General features: G+C 41.6%; 1 protein-coding gene across 4 annotated transcripts in view; it reads right to left on the reverse strand.

The window, feature by feature from the left end:
- Positions 1-18597, reverse strand: part of GABRG2 (gamma-aminobutyric acid type A receptor subunit gamma2) — a 259789-nt gene that overhangs the window by 71421 nt on the left and 169771 nt on the right. Inside the window, exon 6 of one of the 4 annotated variants that reach the window (XM_044277831.1) lies at positions 6704-6724. The exons of the other annotated variants lie outside the window; for them this stretch is intronic. Within the exon in view, the coding sequence (XP_044133766.1) occupies positions 6704-6724 (21 nt within the window). The remainder of the gene's footprint in view (positions 1-6703; positions 6725-18597) is intronic. 4 annotated transcript variants of the gene reach the window in all.

Below are 18597 nucleotides of genomic sequence, written 5' to 3' on the forward strand. Positions count from 1 at the left end.
CTCTGTGTAATCGCCCTGTACTTTTTGTTTCACTACTGTGCAATTCATTCTTATTCCTTTCTGTTATACATAGACTCTATATAGACATGCATCAGACTTAGTCTCAACAGCTGGTCTAATATATTGGCGCATGTACCTAGTTAGTCTGCTCCACCAATAATAATTAATCTGTTCAGTTACACATAGATGTATGGTGCATCAGACTCATGTGTCAATAGGTGGTGGAAAATATAGGCTCATTTTTCTAGTCTATCTGCTACGGTATTCATACTTTATCTGTTACATTACTGATTCAGTTACTGTACACTATAGCCAACAGTTGCTTGGGTCCTCAAAAGGAATGGGCAGTGGCAAAATGTTGCTGTAGCTGGCACAAGTAGCAGAAGAAGAAGGCGTGGTGGTAAAAGCAACAGCAGCAACAGGTTAGGGCTGCCACTATCTTCCAGAGGTTGTGTTTTGACCAACAATCCAGCTGTTATTGCTATTCAACATCATCTCAGGTGACAACAAATACACACAGCCAGGAATCAGTGGGTTCCTCTGACACCACACTGAATTGACATGGCCCAGGAACAACCTCTATGCCCTGAACTGTCCTGCAACTGCTAGCTATGCTCAGCCTTATAGCGAGTACAAGCTTAGTGAGGAGAGTCAGCAGCTACAGGCCATCACTGACTTGGTGGAGAGGTCTGCTGCGTCCTCTCTTAGGTGTGCAACTAGTGATAATGACAGTCAGGTGGAAGCACTTGTTAGTGTCATGGATGTGGCCATGAGACTAGTGAGGGTGACATAAGTGACAAACATACATTAGTGGATGATTATGTAGTCAATCTCACATGGGAGCTGGGTGAAGAGGAGGCATCATCATCACTATCATCAGGTGGTGAGGGTGGTAGCATGCCTGTGGGACAGCAGCAGGGTGACATCATGCCGATGAGCCAGCAGGGTGGAAGTAGTGGGAGATCTGGAGCCATACAAGCCTGGGGTAGTCTGTCTGCTACTCAGGAGCTTACTTGTCAGGAAACAACTAGATGCACACTGGTTCATAAATCCAGCATCAGGCAGTCAGCACAGAGTGTTGGGGTAAGATGCCATACTTGGCAGTGTGGGAACACGTGGAGCATCACTATAAACTGGCCTGGGAAAACTGTGGCATGAATATAGTGGTACAGACTGATGCAGCAACCACTTCATCTCCCAGTGGCCCTCTGCAGCAGTCAGGGCTCCTTAACCCCAGCATAAGAAAGCTGTGGTTCCTTCCCTCTGTCTATTGCTTCTGATGTTCCTCCTCCTTTTCATCATGTATTTCACCAGCAATCTATCACCGAGGAGATTGCAAAGAGACAAGTATGCGTGCATTCATCCAATGGCGCAGAAGGTGGTACTACAGTCCCACCATTTCCATATCGTGGACTCTGAACATTTTCAAAGAACTGATGGCTTGTGCCCACCCAAGGTGGAGAGTCACAAGCCATCGCTACTTCTCTAAAAAGGCTGTACCAAGTGTACCATCCCTGCACACATATATTGAGCAGAAGGTGCGCCAGTCCTTGAACTTTTCGGTGACTGGTACAGTTCATGCAAGCACTGACGTGTAGAGCTATAACTATGGCCAAGGACAATATATGTCTTTTATAGCCCACTGGGTAAATGTGGTTCCTGCCCAAGCACACCAGCAACTTGGCTATGTGATGACAATGCCACCTTTTCATTGTATTTGTGGGATTTCTGCGCCAATGTTCTCCTCCGCCTTCTCATACTCCACCTTGTCCTCAGCCTCCACCGTAGACACAGTTCATAGTGGTCCTTCAGCATACTACCTATGCAAAGCACAATGTTGTCATGTGCTTCTGCACCTGGTCAGCCTGGATGAACTGATTCACACCAGGGAGGAACTGCTCCGAGTCATCAACCAAGAAATTGAATCCTGTCTGTTTCCTTGCTAACTGGAGATAGCATTCTGTCTGCACTGCGGCAGAGATGGCTGACCCAAGTGCCCTGCATGGTGCATGCCTTCAATATAATTGTCACCTGGTTCCTGAAGTCTTCCACCCGACCATGTCTTGAAAATATAAAGGAAACTGTGCATGCACTTCAGCCACTCTTACCGTGCAAAATATTCCCTCCTTAAGCTTCAAAGGCAGAATGGTGTTCCCCAACATTGCTTCATATGTGACGGTGCCACACGTTGGAACTCCACCCTCCAAGTGTTATACCGACTGTATGAGCAGAGGAAACCCGTGACCAATTTCTTGATGCAGATAGACAGGACTACTCGCTTGTGTAACTTTGACATTAGACAGTGGCAGCTCATGCATGACACCTGCCATTTGCTCAGGCCCTTTGAGGAGGCAAATTTGTCAGTCGCTAGGACTGCGAGAATGGATGATGTCATTCCACTCCTTCACGTCCTGGAGCAGAGGCTGATAAATATGGCTGGCTATGGGACAAGAGACATGGCTTGTACATTCACAGCCAACCAATCCCTGTGGGGGCTGAACTGTTGGAGGAGGAAGAGGAGAAGGACATTCATGCACAAGCAATGTATACAGAAATGGGTGGTTTATCTGCACAAGTGACAGGAGAGGAGCAGAAGGAGCATTACAATGACACAGGTGACCCCGACAGACCATGGCAGTATGCAGTGGAGATGGAGGCAGGGAGTTCCTCCGAGCCCCATGTGCACAAAGTCAGATGCATGCTGAGTTGCTTGTCTAGTGACAGCCGCACTATCACCATTTGGCAGAGGGAGGACTACTGGCTCTCCACGATGTTAGACCCTCGCTACCGTCCAAAATGGGGGCATTTTTTCACACCTTCTGAGAGGGATGATAAAATCACCCACTATTGAGACATCCTATGCTATTGGCTGGTCACCACCATCAACCATCCTCACAAAAGTCTGATGGGGGGAACCCTGCCTACTGAAAAAACATCTAGCAGCAGCAGGACATGGAGCAGAAACTGAACCAGCAGGTGGTGGCATACTTGGAGTGCACACTGTCACCCCAGATCCAACATCCCCTGGACTACTTAGCAGCCAAACTTGAATTGTGGATGCAAGTTTGCCCTGCACAAGCTTTCATGACTGGCCAGTAGTATGTTATCAGAGCAGGTGCTTTGTGCGGTGGGTGGCATAGTTATGTCAAAGAGAACTCTCCTTTCAACACAAAATGTTGAAAAACTAACTTTTATAAGGATGAATCAACCAGGATTTCCAGACACCGGTGCCTGATACAACATATTATATCATTCTGGCAAAAATGATCTGGCTGTAGTGTACTGCCACACCAGAACATTGTAACAAATGGCCTGTTACTTCTGCCCACTTCCTACCGCCACTATTCTAATGCTGTCACCTGCCTGATGCCACACGACTGCTGACCCGACTGCCATCTGCCCCTACTGTGATCTGCCACAATCCTGTGCCTTTACTGCCACTGCTATTGCCCCCCGCCCCTTCACCCTGTTCCGGAACCACTATTGTGACTTTTCATGGTGTTGCAAAAAACTGACCAAATACTGATTGTGTGATAGAGGCCATTAAAGTCCTGCATGCAGGACTTCTTTTTTATCTGAAAAAAGCTTATTTCAAAGGCAAATGGACAAAACTCACACAAATTGAGCATGGGGCCTCTATCACATGGTCAGTATTTTGCATCAGGATTTGATCATGCTTTGGAAGCCAAAAGCAGGATTGGGTCCAAAACACAGAAGACATGCAAATATTTCCATCACATGTTATCTCTGTTTTGCACCCACTCCTGCTTTTGCCTTGCCAATACTGATCCAATGCTAACCAAATACTGACAGTGTGAAGGCGGATGCTGAAACTACAGGATCTGCTTTTTGGGGGGCTATTATTCTGAAGAACGGAAAAATAAACAGTGATGCGAACAAAGCCTTACTGATGACACCCCCCCACCCACACACACACACACACACTGTCATGGGGCCACTCCTTGAATTTTGGGGCACTTTGGGTTCACACTTCTGTTATTTGGTCAGTTATTTCCATCACTTAATGTGAGACAAATTTAGGAGCCAAGCCTACTCTCGGTATCATGAATAGATCTGCATCTGTTATGTGAGTTTGACCCACATCTGCTTTGGACTGACAATAACTGACCAAATAAGTAAAGTATGAACTATGCCTAAGGCCTCAGGCACACAACTGTAGTTTGGGTCCGCATCCGAGCTGCAGTTTTTGCAGCTCGGGTGCGGACCCATTCACTTTAATGGGGCTGCAAAAGATGCGGACAGCACTCCATGTGCTGTCCGCATCCTTTGCTCCGCTCAGTGGCCCGGCAAAAAAATATAGCATGTTATATTCTTGTCCGTTTTGCGGACAAGAATAGGCATTTCTACAATGGGCCACATGTAGCCTATTAGTGCTGCTCAGTTATTCTACATCTAACAGAAGGGATTCAAATGTGCTTGCACTGCCATAACATAGATTAAAAGATCCTTTTTTTCTCCACTATTTTATTTCCTTATTCTGTTCTACTAAAGAGTCATTTGGGAAACCGGCTGGGGTGCGCAGCAATTTATTTATTTTTGCTTTACTGCAGGATGCTGTATGCTTTTTTTTGTTTAGCTAGAATAAAATGCCCCTCATACTCAGTATACAAGGGCTTAATGCGCACATACAGTACAGCCCAATGACCCGCACACCAAGAATGGCTGCAGCTATGATCCTTACTATGTGCTATACAGCACGGCACCTAGACTTGTAGCATCCTTCATCACCACAGATATTGCTGCTGAATTTGGATGTAGTACTATTTCACTGCTGCATTCTCCATTAGGGCTCAATGCTTTTCTATGCTCTTCATCCAGCATTTCACCATAATCGGCCACCAGAATGCTAGTGTACTTAGCATGCCTGTTACAGAAATATAGGAAATATTCAGTTCAACTAACTTTACATTAAACAATAAAGCTTTCAGTTTTTAGAATATATATATATATATATATATATATATATATATATATTTTTTTTTTTTTTTTAAAACAGTGACTCAATTAGTGAATTAAACACACATAATATACAGGTGAAACTTGAAAAATTAGAATATTGTGCAAAAGTTCATTTACTTCGGTAATGCACCTAAAAAGGAGTTGCATTAATGCAACTTTAAATTAGAATATTGTGAAAGGGTTCACACTATAGTCAGCTAATTAATCCATACCCCTGAGCAAAGGGGACCTGAGATTGTGACTTTGGGGTTTTATAAGCTGTAAGCCATAATCATCCAAATTATAACAAATAAAGGCTTGAAATATCTCGCTTTGCATGTAATGAGTCTATCTCATATGTTAGCTTCACCTTTTAAGCATTACTGAAATAAATTAACTTTAAACCATATTCAAATTTTTTTAGTTTTACCTGTATTCATTTATCAGTGACACTGGTTACTGAGAGGGGCAAAAGGTCTCTCTGCCACATAACAGGACACCAGTATTATAAATGGCCCATGGTAGATACAAAAATTTGATTCGGCTGCTTCAACAAATTTCACAAAGAAATTTGCTTTGTGACTAATTACTCCATTTCTTTGTTAGTAGCAGGCATAAAGATGGGGAACGGCGATTGCACTGCCCCCCATCATTTAACCCCCTCAGATGCCGCTTTCATTACTGATTGTGGCGTCTGAGGTGACAAATGAGGGCTTTCAGGGGTAAATCTGTTTTAAAAAAAACAACCTTATCTATTTGCGCGCAAAGAGACCACCGTGGCCATCTTGATTAAAGATCCTGCATGAAATCTTGTATGGTGAGTGGTGACATGATATGTTATTTGCTTTATATACCCGACAGTTATCGCGCATGAGATTTTGTGCAGGAACTTCAATCAAGATGGCCACGGTGGCCTCTTTGCACTAAAAAGGATTAGGAAAGTATGATTTTTTTTTTTTATTATTATTTTTACTGCCATTTCAGGCAAAATTGATTTGTTGTTCAGGCAAAACTGATGAAACACGAGGAAATTTGGCTTCATAGTGAATTAAATTTTCCTTGAAATTCATATTGAAGCCCACTTTGGATACTCCAATTCGCTCAACCCTAGTGGTGGTAATAATAGCACCCATGGTGGTGGGGGTAGCAAACAATTGCAGTCAGTGCAAATACAGACCAGGGAATGTGGAGGGGGGCCAATGAGGCCACCAGGGGTGCTCCACTAATAAGGCCAGGTAAGGCCAGATCGCCTCAGGCAGAACCAGGTAGGCCATGGGGAATGAGCGCTTTCATTGTTGCAAAGGGATTAGGTTAAGAAATTGGCATTGGTGGGGCACTGTTTCAGTTTTCACCTCAGGCAGTAGAAAGGCTAGGTTCACCCCTGGAGGCAACCATGATATATCACAGTCTGATAAAAGTGGCAGGGAGGGAGCAGACTCAGATCATTGTGTGTTGTACAGGATCTGGAAGCAAGATTGTCGGTGCCCAAGAGATGGAGGATAAATCATAGGAGAAGGCCAGTGGCTGCGGTGGCAATATAGAATGGAGGTATGTTGTGCTTTTTCATAGGTGTATAACATTTATATCTAAATATCCTAGTTATAGTGGATTGATTATATATATTTATTTATATATATATATATATATATATATATATATATACACACACATGCAGCCATATTGTGTTATATTCACCATTGTGAATGTATTTTAATGTAGGCTGAAAGAAGTTCATGGAGATGACACAGTTCATATAATTTCTTCTCTGTAGACGTAGCAGTCTGAGAAGAGTCATTTTTGTCTCCTTATAGATTAGGATAAGGATATTTTCTAGATATATCTGGTACTAATTATCCCTATGGTTTAATGTCTATCGATGAAGCAGAAAATATGTATGTATATATATAATGAACATTGTGTTTTAATATACGATAATCAATAGGGCATATGTATTGTACTATGTTATTGGATATTATAAAGGACGTCAATGTAGCTATAATCTTATATATTTCTCACTAGGAATGCATACACTTCTAAAGCATGATGAGAAGAATTTTAAGTGTAAACTTTGTTAGTAAGATAGTGTTATTTTAACTAACAATCAATCAACCGTTGGAGTAACCGAGGAGACACACATATCTGTGAGAATGCAAGGTCTATTGTATTCTTATCTGTACCATAAATTTGGTAGCTTGGGAAAACATCTCAAATGGTACCCAAACGTCTGTGTTTTAATGGGTATATGTGTCAAAGATAATCCCTTTGCTCTGATTTAGGATTGCTTATGTTATGTGTATGGAATGTAAGACAAAATCAGACTTGGACATTTAACCCTTACTAGTATGATGCTAATATCTTATGCAATAGTGCCGCCTAGGTACGAATGAGTAACATTACACTAACAGCCAAAATGCATTCTGGGTTATATAGTGACATCATAGTCATTATTTTATGTACATGCCTAAACGACAATGATTGGAACACTCCAAGTTAGGAAGGTGTGTCTAATTGATAAGTTTGTGATCATAAACCACACACACATGGAAAGAGAAAGAAACACTGAGAAACAAATAAAGAAAGGAGAGACCCCAGGAGGAAAATCCCAATGATCAGAACAGACTTGAGAGCTGACTTCCCATAAACTCTGCATATCATTTGCATTCTCGGGTAATGTATAAGTTTATTATGTGTAGTATTGATTTAATTAATTGGCCTGATATTTTATAAATCCCCGCTTTAGTGCAGATATATAATGTTAAAAGTGCTACATCAATATTATCACTATTTAGTAAAGATGCATATTACTGAATAAAAGATCTAATATTGACATCGGAGAAAATCTCTGATTGGAATATTCAATTCCATAGCCCTGGCCTGACAATTTATAAGTTGTGTAGAAATACTACCCGATATCCGAGATTAGTCATAGTTTGAGCAGAGCAAGATTTTGTATCTGTCCTTATCACTATTGAGTTTTATATTTTATAGTTGTGGTTGGGATATTGTATTACATTCTTATGTTTGGGAAGTAATAAGGAACGCTGGTATTTGTTTTATCTAGTGGAAAATTTAGGGCACTGAATATCACTGTGTGCTATTGCATATTATTGAGTTTTTCTATTGATGGTATTTTAAGTTATTGTATAATAAATATTTTATATTTTTGCATAGACGCTAGTACCTTATTTTACTGATTGCACAATATAATTAAATTAACAATTATCTCTTTTTGAGGTGTTTTATATGTCAACCTCTAGGATCAATTCCCTTTGAAACTTTTCCTTTGATCCTTTCTTTTATATAAAGCATTTGCTTTATATCCCCGACAGGCACTGTATGGACAAAACCTTCCAGACAACTGGCAGGGACAAATCTGCCTATATTGTGGTTAGCTTGCGAACTGGGGATTCTCAGATGTACCAGCCTGAGAAGAGTCATTTTGTCTCCTTATAGATTTATGACTGAGATAAGGATATTTATCTGTGGATATAGATGCAAAACATGCCAGACCTATGGCTTCTGCTAGCTCTGTGTGGGCAACTCCGGAATGACATATGTGTGGCCATGAAAAAACTTTTCTCGACAAATTAGCTTGTCTAAAAGCTGAAACCCCTTCCTGGCCAAGAAGCTGGCGGTGCAGTCACTGCCATACCATTTAGTATAGTCTGCTCTTATGTGTCAAAGAACATGGGCAGCTCCCTGCGATTGATTCTGAATGGCAAGGTGAACACCTGGAGCACGTGTAGGGAGACTATGTGTCTTTCTCAGTCCACTGGGCCAATGTTTTTTTGTGGCAGTATCAAGGCAGCACTTGAAAAACAAGGCTCCTACACCAGGCACTTATCTGCCTTATCCTTCATGGACATGTTCCTATCCCCAAAAGCAGAAAGGCACAGCGTTGCTTCCACTCCCCCGCCTTCCTACCATGTGTGTCAAGTCAAGCTATTTCATGCGGTATTGGAGCTTATCAGCTTTGGTGAAAGTAGCCACAGAGGCAAGAAGTTTCTAAAATACATCAAGCAGCAAACATCCCTATGGCTGTCACCCTGCCAACTCCAACTTGGTAAGGAGGTCAATGAACAATGGATCGTAGCTGTGCTGAACCTGGGAGAAATAACACATGCTCCCCACATGGCACATGTCATTAACCTAGCTGTGCAAGGCTTTTTAAAAAGTACACTGGCTTGTGAATGGTGCTCTCAATGTCCAGGAGACTGGTCTCAAATTTCCACCATTCTTATGTGGCGAGGAACGCTTTTTTGGACTTGAATGACAGAACAGTCTGCTGCTACACCACTTAATCCGTGTTTCTCCAACATTATGGAATTCAACATTGCACATGCTAGAGCGTCTGTACGAACAGCAGAATGCTGTGAATGATTTTGTCATGCATCAGACTGCCTCAGCAGGAAGCATGTGATGTTTCCAGATTTGGCAGTGGCAGCTCATGTCTTTCATGCTACAGTTGTCGATCATTCCCCTCATATTTATCTTTGAAGAGATGCTGACGCTCATGCAGCAAGGGTAGATGGATCTTGCTGTCGGTCCAATGGAGGAATAAGAATAGAAGGAGGAGCTGCCACAGGAGGAGGAAGAGCAGTAGGAGTCATAGTCAGAGTTGGAGGATAATTATGATGACGACGGTGCCACAACACTCAATTGTCTAAGTGGAGCGTGAAATTCTAAAGAACTGGCTGCTCGGGCACGCTGGACAGAATAGCAAGCTGTATACTTACTTGCTTACTACCATCACAGGTGTATCACTGACATCAAGCAGTCTGATGATTACTGGATAGCCATGTTTTTAGACCCTTGCTATCAAATAAAAATGTAGGAATGTTTTCCTCCTTCCAACAGAGCAAATTACCAGGAAGCACTGTGTATGCAGCTTGCTGCATCTTTTGCTGAGCAAATGCCTGCTGCCAGCATTTCTGAAAGGGAGGCCCCTCTCCACCCCTGCAGTGGCACACACCTACTGCCATCACAAGCAGCAGAAGCTGCAGTAGCAGCAGCCAATTCAGTCTCTTCAACATGATGGAGCAGTTTTTTCACATGCTATGCCAGGTTAATGCAAATCTGCTAGTCAAAACGCCCTGACTCAACTCCAAGGTGCAGGAATACCTACACTGTCCTGTCTCCGGTGCATAACCTTTTATCTCACCCCATGGACTTCTAGGCAGTAGAATGGAACAGTATGCTCTCTGTATTCTTTCTTGCCCAGGCTCAGGGGATGATTTTCAGCACAAGGGGAGTGATGACACCCCCTGCTTTTCTGTCTACCATCATGTTCCGCACGGCTGCTGCTGTTTCCTCCATCATGCCACTACTGCAATTATGCTGCTGCCTGCCAAATGCACCATATGGCTGTTGCTGCCACCACCACCTCCACTGCTACTCCTCACTTCTAATCTCCTACTGCCACCACTATTAATCCGCCACTACTACCACTACCATTACTACTACTACTACCTATAGACAGTTGATCTACTGCTTTCATGTTCCATGTTATACTGCTTCTGATTACTAATACCATGCTTCTAATACCCTCTCCTTTCCACATCTATACTCTACTTCTGTACTTCCAATTAAAAGGGATAATTTTTCTAGGCCTGTTCAAAACGAGCCACTATTTCTTCTGACAATTAACACTTGTCCATGCCATGTGGGCAGGCATTCTGACCCCATCAAGGCATAATTTTTGGAGACTTGGTCCCCCAATAAGCCACTTTTCTCCGCCCATAATGCCTGTTTAAACACCATCTGCCCCCAACAAGGGACAATTTTTGGAAGATCGGGGGTATGATAAAGCATTACACATAAGATGGTAGAGTATGTTTTTAAACATGTGTGTTAATGCCATCAAACATACATTTATACATAGCTATGTATGTCCGTGTCACTCAGACATGATGTACTATTGCTTTCATTGTGTTCAAGAGCTTAGGGAGGGGGGAGAGAAAAAGAAAAAAAATATATATAAATATTTAATAAAAATAGATAATGTTTTCCTAGAAATTCTGAGTCATAGGAGACTAGAGGGTATTATATACCAAATTCCAGTGCCGTTGTAGTCAATTTGGTTCAGCCAGAATCAATTTAGGTCTGAACCAAACTTTTTTTTAAATGCAGCAAATCTGAACTGAACCAAATCTTGATAGGTTCCCTAATCTCTAGGTCAGACAATTTTTTTCATATGTACATTTTCCTGCTAGCTGGCTTCCTCCCCACTTTACTCCCTATAAATGCAAGTCTATAGTGCCTACATGCAGTAAATCTTGCCCATCATTCATGACTCCCTTTTATCAGTTGACTTTGAGCCTTGAGTCTTTTTTTCTCACGAGGGTGCCCACGTCACATCAGCATCAGCACACTGTTAATGGTATCATTCACAGATATTATTTGGCGAGATACTGTATTTCAGAAGCATTTAAAATAGCCCAGTATTGTCGTGTGATGTGGTTAATTATTCTTGAGGAAAAGTCAAAGAATATTCATTCTGCTTCCTAACATATTCTTGGCGATTTCAGTTTTTGTTCTATCACAGATGCTAAATGTAAGCATAAGAGGTTTTTTTTTTTTTTGCACATTCCAGATAAACATTTGCTTAAAGGGAATCTGTCACCAGCAACCTCCCTGTCAACATTTTTGCATAGACACATAGCTGTAATTCACCTGATTAAAGAGCCTCTGTATGCATGATCTACCCTATTAAACCAGGCATACTATTCTTTCATAGAAACATAGAAACATAAAACGTGTTGACAGATAAGAACCATTGGTCCATCTAGTCTGCACAATATACTGAATACTATGGATAGCCCCTGGCCCTATCTTATATGAAGGATGGCCTTATGCCTATCCCATGCATGCTTAAACTCCTTCACTGTATTTGCAGCTACCACTTCTGCAGGAAGGCTATTCCATGCATCCACTACTCTCTCAGTAAAGTAATACTTCCTGATATTACTTTTAAACCTTTGCCCCTCTAATTTAAAACTACCATATTTTCCAGCATATAAGACAACTTTCTAACACTAGAAATTATTTTCAAAAGTCGGGGGTCGTCTTATGGTATATTCTAACCCCAGGCGTTCCCATGGTGATGGGGACGCTTGCCTGGGGGTTAGAATATACCATTGGATCTGAGTTTTCATGATCTTAGTGAGATTGTGAAAACTCTAATCCGGTGGTATATTCTAACCCCCAGGTGTTCCCATGGTGACGGGGACGCTTGCCTGGGGGTTAGAATATACAGGGCCTCACCGCTCAGAGGAGTATACATTTATTAACTGCAATCCGTTACTTTAACTTTAAATCAGCGCTCATCTCTTTACTATGGTACCTTACTCTCAGCTCCGGTAACAGGCAGTGCGGGCGGTGCTCACTCACTGAGGTCACGTGCCTGCTCCTCCCACTAGGCGGCGCAGGCGCGTGATGTCAGTGAGTGAGCGCCGCCCCCACTTCCTGTTACCGAAGCTGAGAGTAAGGTACCCTAGTAAAGAGATGAGCTCTGATATAAAGTTAAAGTTGCGGATTACAGTTTATAGCCCAAACCCTATATTTTAAATGAAAAGTTGGGGGTCGTCTTATACGCCCTGTCGTCTCATACGCCGGGAAATACGGTATGACCTTTTGTAGCAGTTTTTCTTCTTTTAAATATTCTCTCCTCTTTTACCTTGTTGATTCCCGTTATGTATTTAAAAGTTTCTATCATATCCCTTCTGTCTCGTCTTTCTTCCAAGCTATACATGTTAAGGTCCTTTAACTTTTCCTGATAAGTTTTATCCTGCAATCCATGTACTAGTTTAGTTTACTTTGTAGCTTGCATAATTGTGCAGTAATATGCACTGTTATCTTTATGAAAATCAGCAGTTGGGGTACCATAGGGTGAGCTGTGGTGTTTAAGCACTGCTATAGCAATGCCCTTAGTATTAATTATACTATCCCCTCAGCTGTGCAGGAAGGAGATAATATGTACCTTTTCATCCTGCTGGCTGCAGTGCCGCTGTGTCTGATACCTCTAGAGCTGTAGCTGGAGGAATGGAAAGGTAAATATTATCACCTTCCTGCACAGAGCTCGCTCCGCTGCCACCAATGACTCTATATAGCCTATATAACACTGTACTATCAATTATTATCAGTCTGCCACAGGGCTATTAGTCAGTGTCATAGCTATAGGGGTCACATCGGTCTCAATTGGGATTGTTCCCTTAAGCCATGTGGGGCCACAGGGTCTAATCTGAGGTCTGATATGGAGTCTGAGGATCTGATATGGGGGTCTGAGGATCTGATATGGGGGACTGAGGATCTGATATGGGGGTCTAAGTATCTGATATGGGGTCTTATCTGAGGATCTGATATGGGGGTCTGAGAATTTGTTATGGAAATCTGAGGATCTATTATGGGGGTCTGATCTGAGGTCTGATATGAGGGTCTGAAGATCTGATAAGGGGGTCTGAGGCTCTGATATGAAGGTCTAATCTGAGATCTGATATAGGGGGATCTGAGATCTGTCATATGAGGGTCTGGTCTGAGGATGTGATATAGGGGTCTGATTTGAGGTCTGATATGGGGGTCTGATCTGAGGATCTGAAATGAGGGTCTGATTTGAGGTGTAATATGGGCATCTAATCTGAGTATCTGATATAGGGGTCTGATCTGAAAGGTAGGGGGGTATATTTTGTACTGGCACACATTATAAGGTGGTACTTTTTGTACTGTTGCACACTGTAAACTTTTTTTGCAATGGTGCACATTATAAGGTGATCTTTTTTACTGGCACACATTATAAGGAGAATAATTACTACTGGGGGAGTATGGGGAATATGATTACTAGTATGGGCACAATGAAAGCATTATTACAATTGGGGCACTGGTAAAAATATGCACTGTGGCAGATACTATAATTACAGGGAGTGCAGAATTATTAGGCAAGTTGTATTTTTGAGGATTAATTTTATTATTGAACAACAACCATGTTCTCAATGAACCCAAAAAACTCATTAATATCAAAGCTGAATATTTTTGGAAGTAGTTTTTAGTTTGTTTTTAGTTTTAGCTATTTTAGGGGGATATCTGTGTGTGCAGGTGACTATTACTGTACATAATTATTAGGCAACTTAACAAAAAACAAATATATACCCATTTCAATTATTTATTTTTACCAGTGAAACCAATATAACATCTCAACATTCACAAATATACATTTCTGACATTCAAAAACAAAACAAAAACAAATCAGTGACCAATATAGCCACCTTTCTTTGCAAGGACACTCAAAAGCCTGCCATCCATGGATTCTGTCAGTGTTTTGATCTGTTCACCATCAACATTGCGTGCAGCAGCAACCACAGCCTCCCAGACACTGTTCAGAGAAGTGTACTGTTTTCCCTCCTTGTAAATCTCACATTTGATGATGGACCACAGGTTCTCAATGGGGTTCAGATCAGGTGAACAAGGAGGCCATGTCATTAGATTTTCTTCTTTTATACCCTTTTCTGCCAGCCACGTTGTGGAGTACTTGGACGCGTGTGATGGAGCATTGTCCTGCATGAAAATCATGTTTTTCTTACCTTGCAGACTTCTTCCTGTACCACTGCTTGAAGAAGGTGTCTTCCAGAAACTGGCAGTAGGACTGGGAGTTGAGCTTGACTCCATCCTCAACCCAAAAAGGCCCCACAAGCTCATCTTTGATGATACCAGCCCAAACCAGTACTCCACCTCCACCTTGCTGGCGTCTGAGTCGGACTGGAGCTCTCTACCCTTTACCAATCCAGCCATCTGGCCCATCAAGACTCACTCTCATTTCATCAGTCCATAAAACCTTAGAAAAATCAGTCTTGAGATATTTCTTGGCCCAGTCTTGACGTTTCAGCTTGTGTGTCTTGTTCAGTGGTGGTCGTCTTTCAGCCTTTCTTACCTTGGCCATGTCTCTGAGTATTGCACACCTTGTGCTTTTGGGCACTCCAGTGATGTTGCAGCTCTGAAATATGGCCAAACTGGTGGCAAGTGGCATCTTGGCAGCTGCACGCTTGACTTTTCTCAGTTCATGGGCAGTTATTTTGCGCCTTGGTTTTTCCACACGCTCCTTGCGACCCTGTTGACTATTTTGAATGAAACGTTTGATTGTTCGATGATCACGCTTCAGAAGCTTTGCAATTTTAAGAGTGCTGCATCCCTCTGCAAGATATCTCACGATATCTCACTTTGACTTTTCTGAGCCTGTCAAGTCCTTCTTTTGACCCATTTTGCCAAAGGAAAGGAAGTTGCCTAATAATTATGCACACCTGATATAGGGTGTTGATGTCATTAGACCACACCCCTTCTCATTACAGAGATGCACATCACCTAATATGCTTAATTGGTAGTAGGCTTTCGAGCCTATACAGCTTGGAGTAAGACAACATGCATAAAGAGGATGATGTGGTCAAAATACTCATTTGCCTAATAATTCTGCACGTAGTGTATTTCTATTAGTGGGACTTTGAGGAGCATCAATACTGTGGTTGGCACTCTTGCACAATATCATCTTAGAACAATTATTTTTGCAGGACAATATGTTTACAGCACTATGAGTGTCAATGACACTATTTGCTGTGCGACAATATTTATTGAAGGGAGCACTATCTGTGTGGTACCAGTTAGTGTTGATCGAGCACAAAGTGCTCGTATGCTCAAGTAGAACACTTCACAATGCTCGGGTGTTCTACCGAGCACCCGAGCACAATAGAAGTCAATGAGAGAATCCCAGGCACCCCCTGCTCTGAAGAGGGGAGGGTGTCGGGAGTCTAGTTCGGCTTAGGTGTTCCTGCTTTGACTGCATATATAGCTATATCCATATATGGAGTCAGTGCTTGTGGAAGCCCCAGTTTAATTAAATCTAATTTCTGAAAAGTTTCTTCTAGGATTTGAACTCCCAACCCCTTGTACATCAGAGACAAGGACCATATCCACTCAGCTGTAAAGCTGAAAGCTAAACTGTGTCAAAAACATATAGGTTAACATGTAGCTCTATAGTGTAGTGGTACACATCCTTGCCTCTAATGTAGAAGGTTGGGGGGTCTAATTGTGGCAAAACATTTCAGAAATAGAGATACAATTTATATAATTTAATATTTTTTTAGTCATTGCAACTATATATATATATATATATATATATATATAGTGGATATAAAAAGTCTATTCAACCCTGTTAAAATGTCAGGTTTCATTGCTTGAGAAAGGCTCTAGTGTTGAGCCGAAACGTTGCGCTGCCCACATGGGTGAATAAAAGGTGATTGTTTTTTTCATTTTATCCTTGGAGTGCTGCCTTTTTTTGATATATATATATATATATATATATATATATATATATATATATATATATAGTGGATATAAAAAGTCTATTCAACCCTGTTAAAATGTCAGGTTTCTGTGAAAAAAATGAGACAAAGATAAATCATTTCAGAACTTTTCTCACCTTTAATGTGACCTATAAACTGTACCACTCAATTGAAAAACAAACTTAAATCTTTTAGGTGGAGGGAAGAAAACTAAAAAAACTAAAATAATGTGGTTGCATAATACTATGTATTACAGAAGTAGAAAAATTGAAACTTGGAAATTGGCTATTTTTTACAATTTTTTGGTAATTTTGGTATTTTTTTATAAATAAAAATGATTTTCTTTTTTACTTCATTTTACCAGTGTCATGAAGTGCAATATGTGATGAAAAAACTATCTCAGAATGGCCTGGATAAGTCAAGTGTTTTAAAGTTATCATCACTTAAAATGACACTGGTCAGATTTTCAAAAAAAGTCAGTAAGGTGAAATAGGGCCGAGTCCTTAAGAGGTTAAAGGGGTGGTCACTGAAAGTCACTGTTAAAGGGGCGGTCACTATGAAAGTCACTGATAAAAGGCGGTCACTGTGCAAGTCACTGTTAACAGGGTGGTCACTATGAAAGTCACTATTAAAGGGGTGATCACTGTGAAAGTCACTTTTAAAGGGGCAGTTACTATGAAAGTCACTGTTAAAGGGCTGTCACTGTTAATTGCGCGGTCACTATGAAAGTCACTGATAAAGGGGCAGTCACTGTGCAAGTCACTGTTAAAGGGGCGTTAACTGTGAAATTCACTGTTAAAGGGGCAGTCACTGTTAACCGCTTGCCGTCACGGTAACGCCGATAGGCGTCTGGACGGCAGCACTCTCAGTTTTTAGTGATGCCTATTGGCATCATCTCGTGAGACCTGAGATTTCCTGGATTGCACAGTATTCAAGTTTAACTACAGCCTGCCAGCGCTGATCATTGACTGGCAGGCTGTAGATTTTTAAAAGAACCAATCAAATAGGTATATCAGACGCTATTTTGTAAATAGTGTCTGATATACCTGCTACCTGCTCCTCTGGTGATCGCTTTTGCTTGGATCGACCACCAGAGGACACAGGCAGCTCTGTAAGTAGCACCAAGCACCACACACACATTACACACACCCCTGTCACTTATTAACCCCTTATTAACCCCAGATCACCCCATATAGACTCTCTGATCACCCCCCTGTCACCCCCCTGTCATTGATCACCCCCCTGTAAGGGTCCCTTATCACCGCCAGTTAGTTAGCTACTTGTGAGGTAGTTAGTGCCCAGCCCACCGCAGTCACTGATTAGTCTCTGATTAGCGTCATCGCTGTCGCTTATCAGCACTAGTACTATACAGTATCTGTAAGTGATCAAGACTAATTGCAATCAGATCTATATCAGTACATTAGAGTGACCTTAGGCTCTACAAAAAACGCAGTGTTCACCCGATCAGGCCTGATTTTGTGCCCACACTTGCGTTCAGTCTGCCCTACCACAGTGACAGAAATATTTTTTTTCTGATCACTTCTAAAACACAGTAAAATCGCTGCGGCGCTATAAAGATCACTTTTGAGCTTTTTGGATCTTTATTAGCGATCGCAGCTTTACTTCTCAAGCACTCCTTTTTTCTAGGCAGGTGTGCTCTTTTTACTGGGTAGTCTCAGAGGAATACCCCCTAAATTTAGTTAGCCCAAAATGTCAAAAAAGGGCAATTTTTACGCATTTGAAATTTTTTTTGTTTTGTTTTTTCTTACAAAGTCTCATATTCCACTAACTTGTGACAAAAAATAAAATCTTACATGAACTCACCATACCCCTCACGGAATACCTTGGGGTGTCTTCATTCCAAAATGGAGTCACTTGTGGGGTATTTATACTGCCCTGGCATTTTAGGGGCCCTAAAGCGTGAGAAGTAGTTTGGAATCCAAATGCGTAAAAAATGCCCTGTGAAATCCTAAAGGTACTCATTGGAATTTGAGCCCCTTTGTGCACCTAGGCTGCAAAACAGTGTCACACATGTGGTATTGCTGTACTCAGAAGAAGTATGGCAATGTGTTTTGGGGTGTATTTTTACATATACCCATACTGTATGTGAGAAATATCTCTGCAAATGACAACTTTTTTTTTTTTTTTATACAAGCATGGGTATATGTAAAAATACACCCCAAAACACATTGACCTACTTCTTCTGAGTACAGCGATACCACATGTGTGACACTTTTTTGCAGCCTAGGTGCGTGAATGGGCCGAAAGTCCAACGAGTAACTTTAGGCTTTACAAGGTTGCTCACAATTTAGCCCCA

The sequence above is a fragment of the Bufo gargarizans genome, chromosome 2 (assembly GCF_014858855.1).
Source record: "Bufo gargarizans isolate SCDJY-AF-19 chromosome 2, ASM1485885v1, whole genome shotgun sequence".
NCBI classification, from domain to species: Eukaryota; Metazoa; Chordata; class Amphibia; order Anura; family Bufonidae; genus Bufo; species Bufo gargarizans.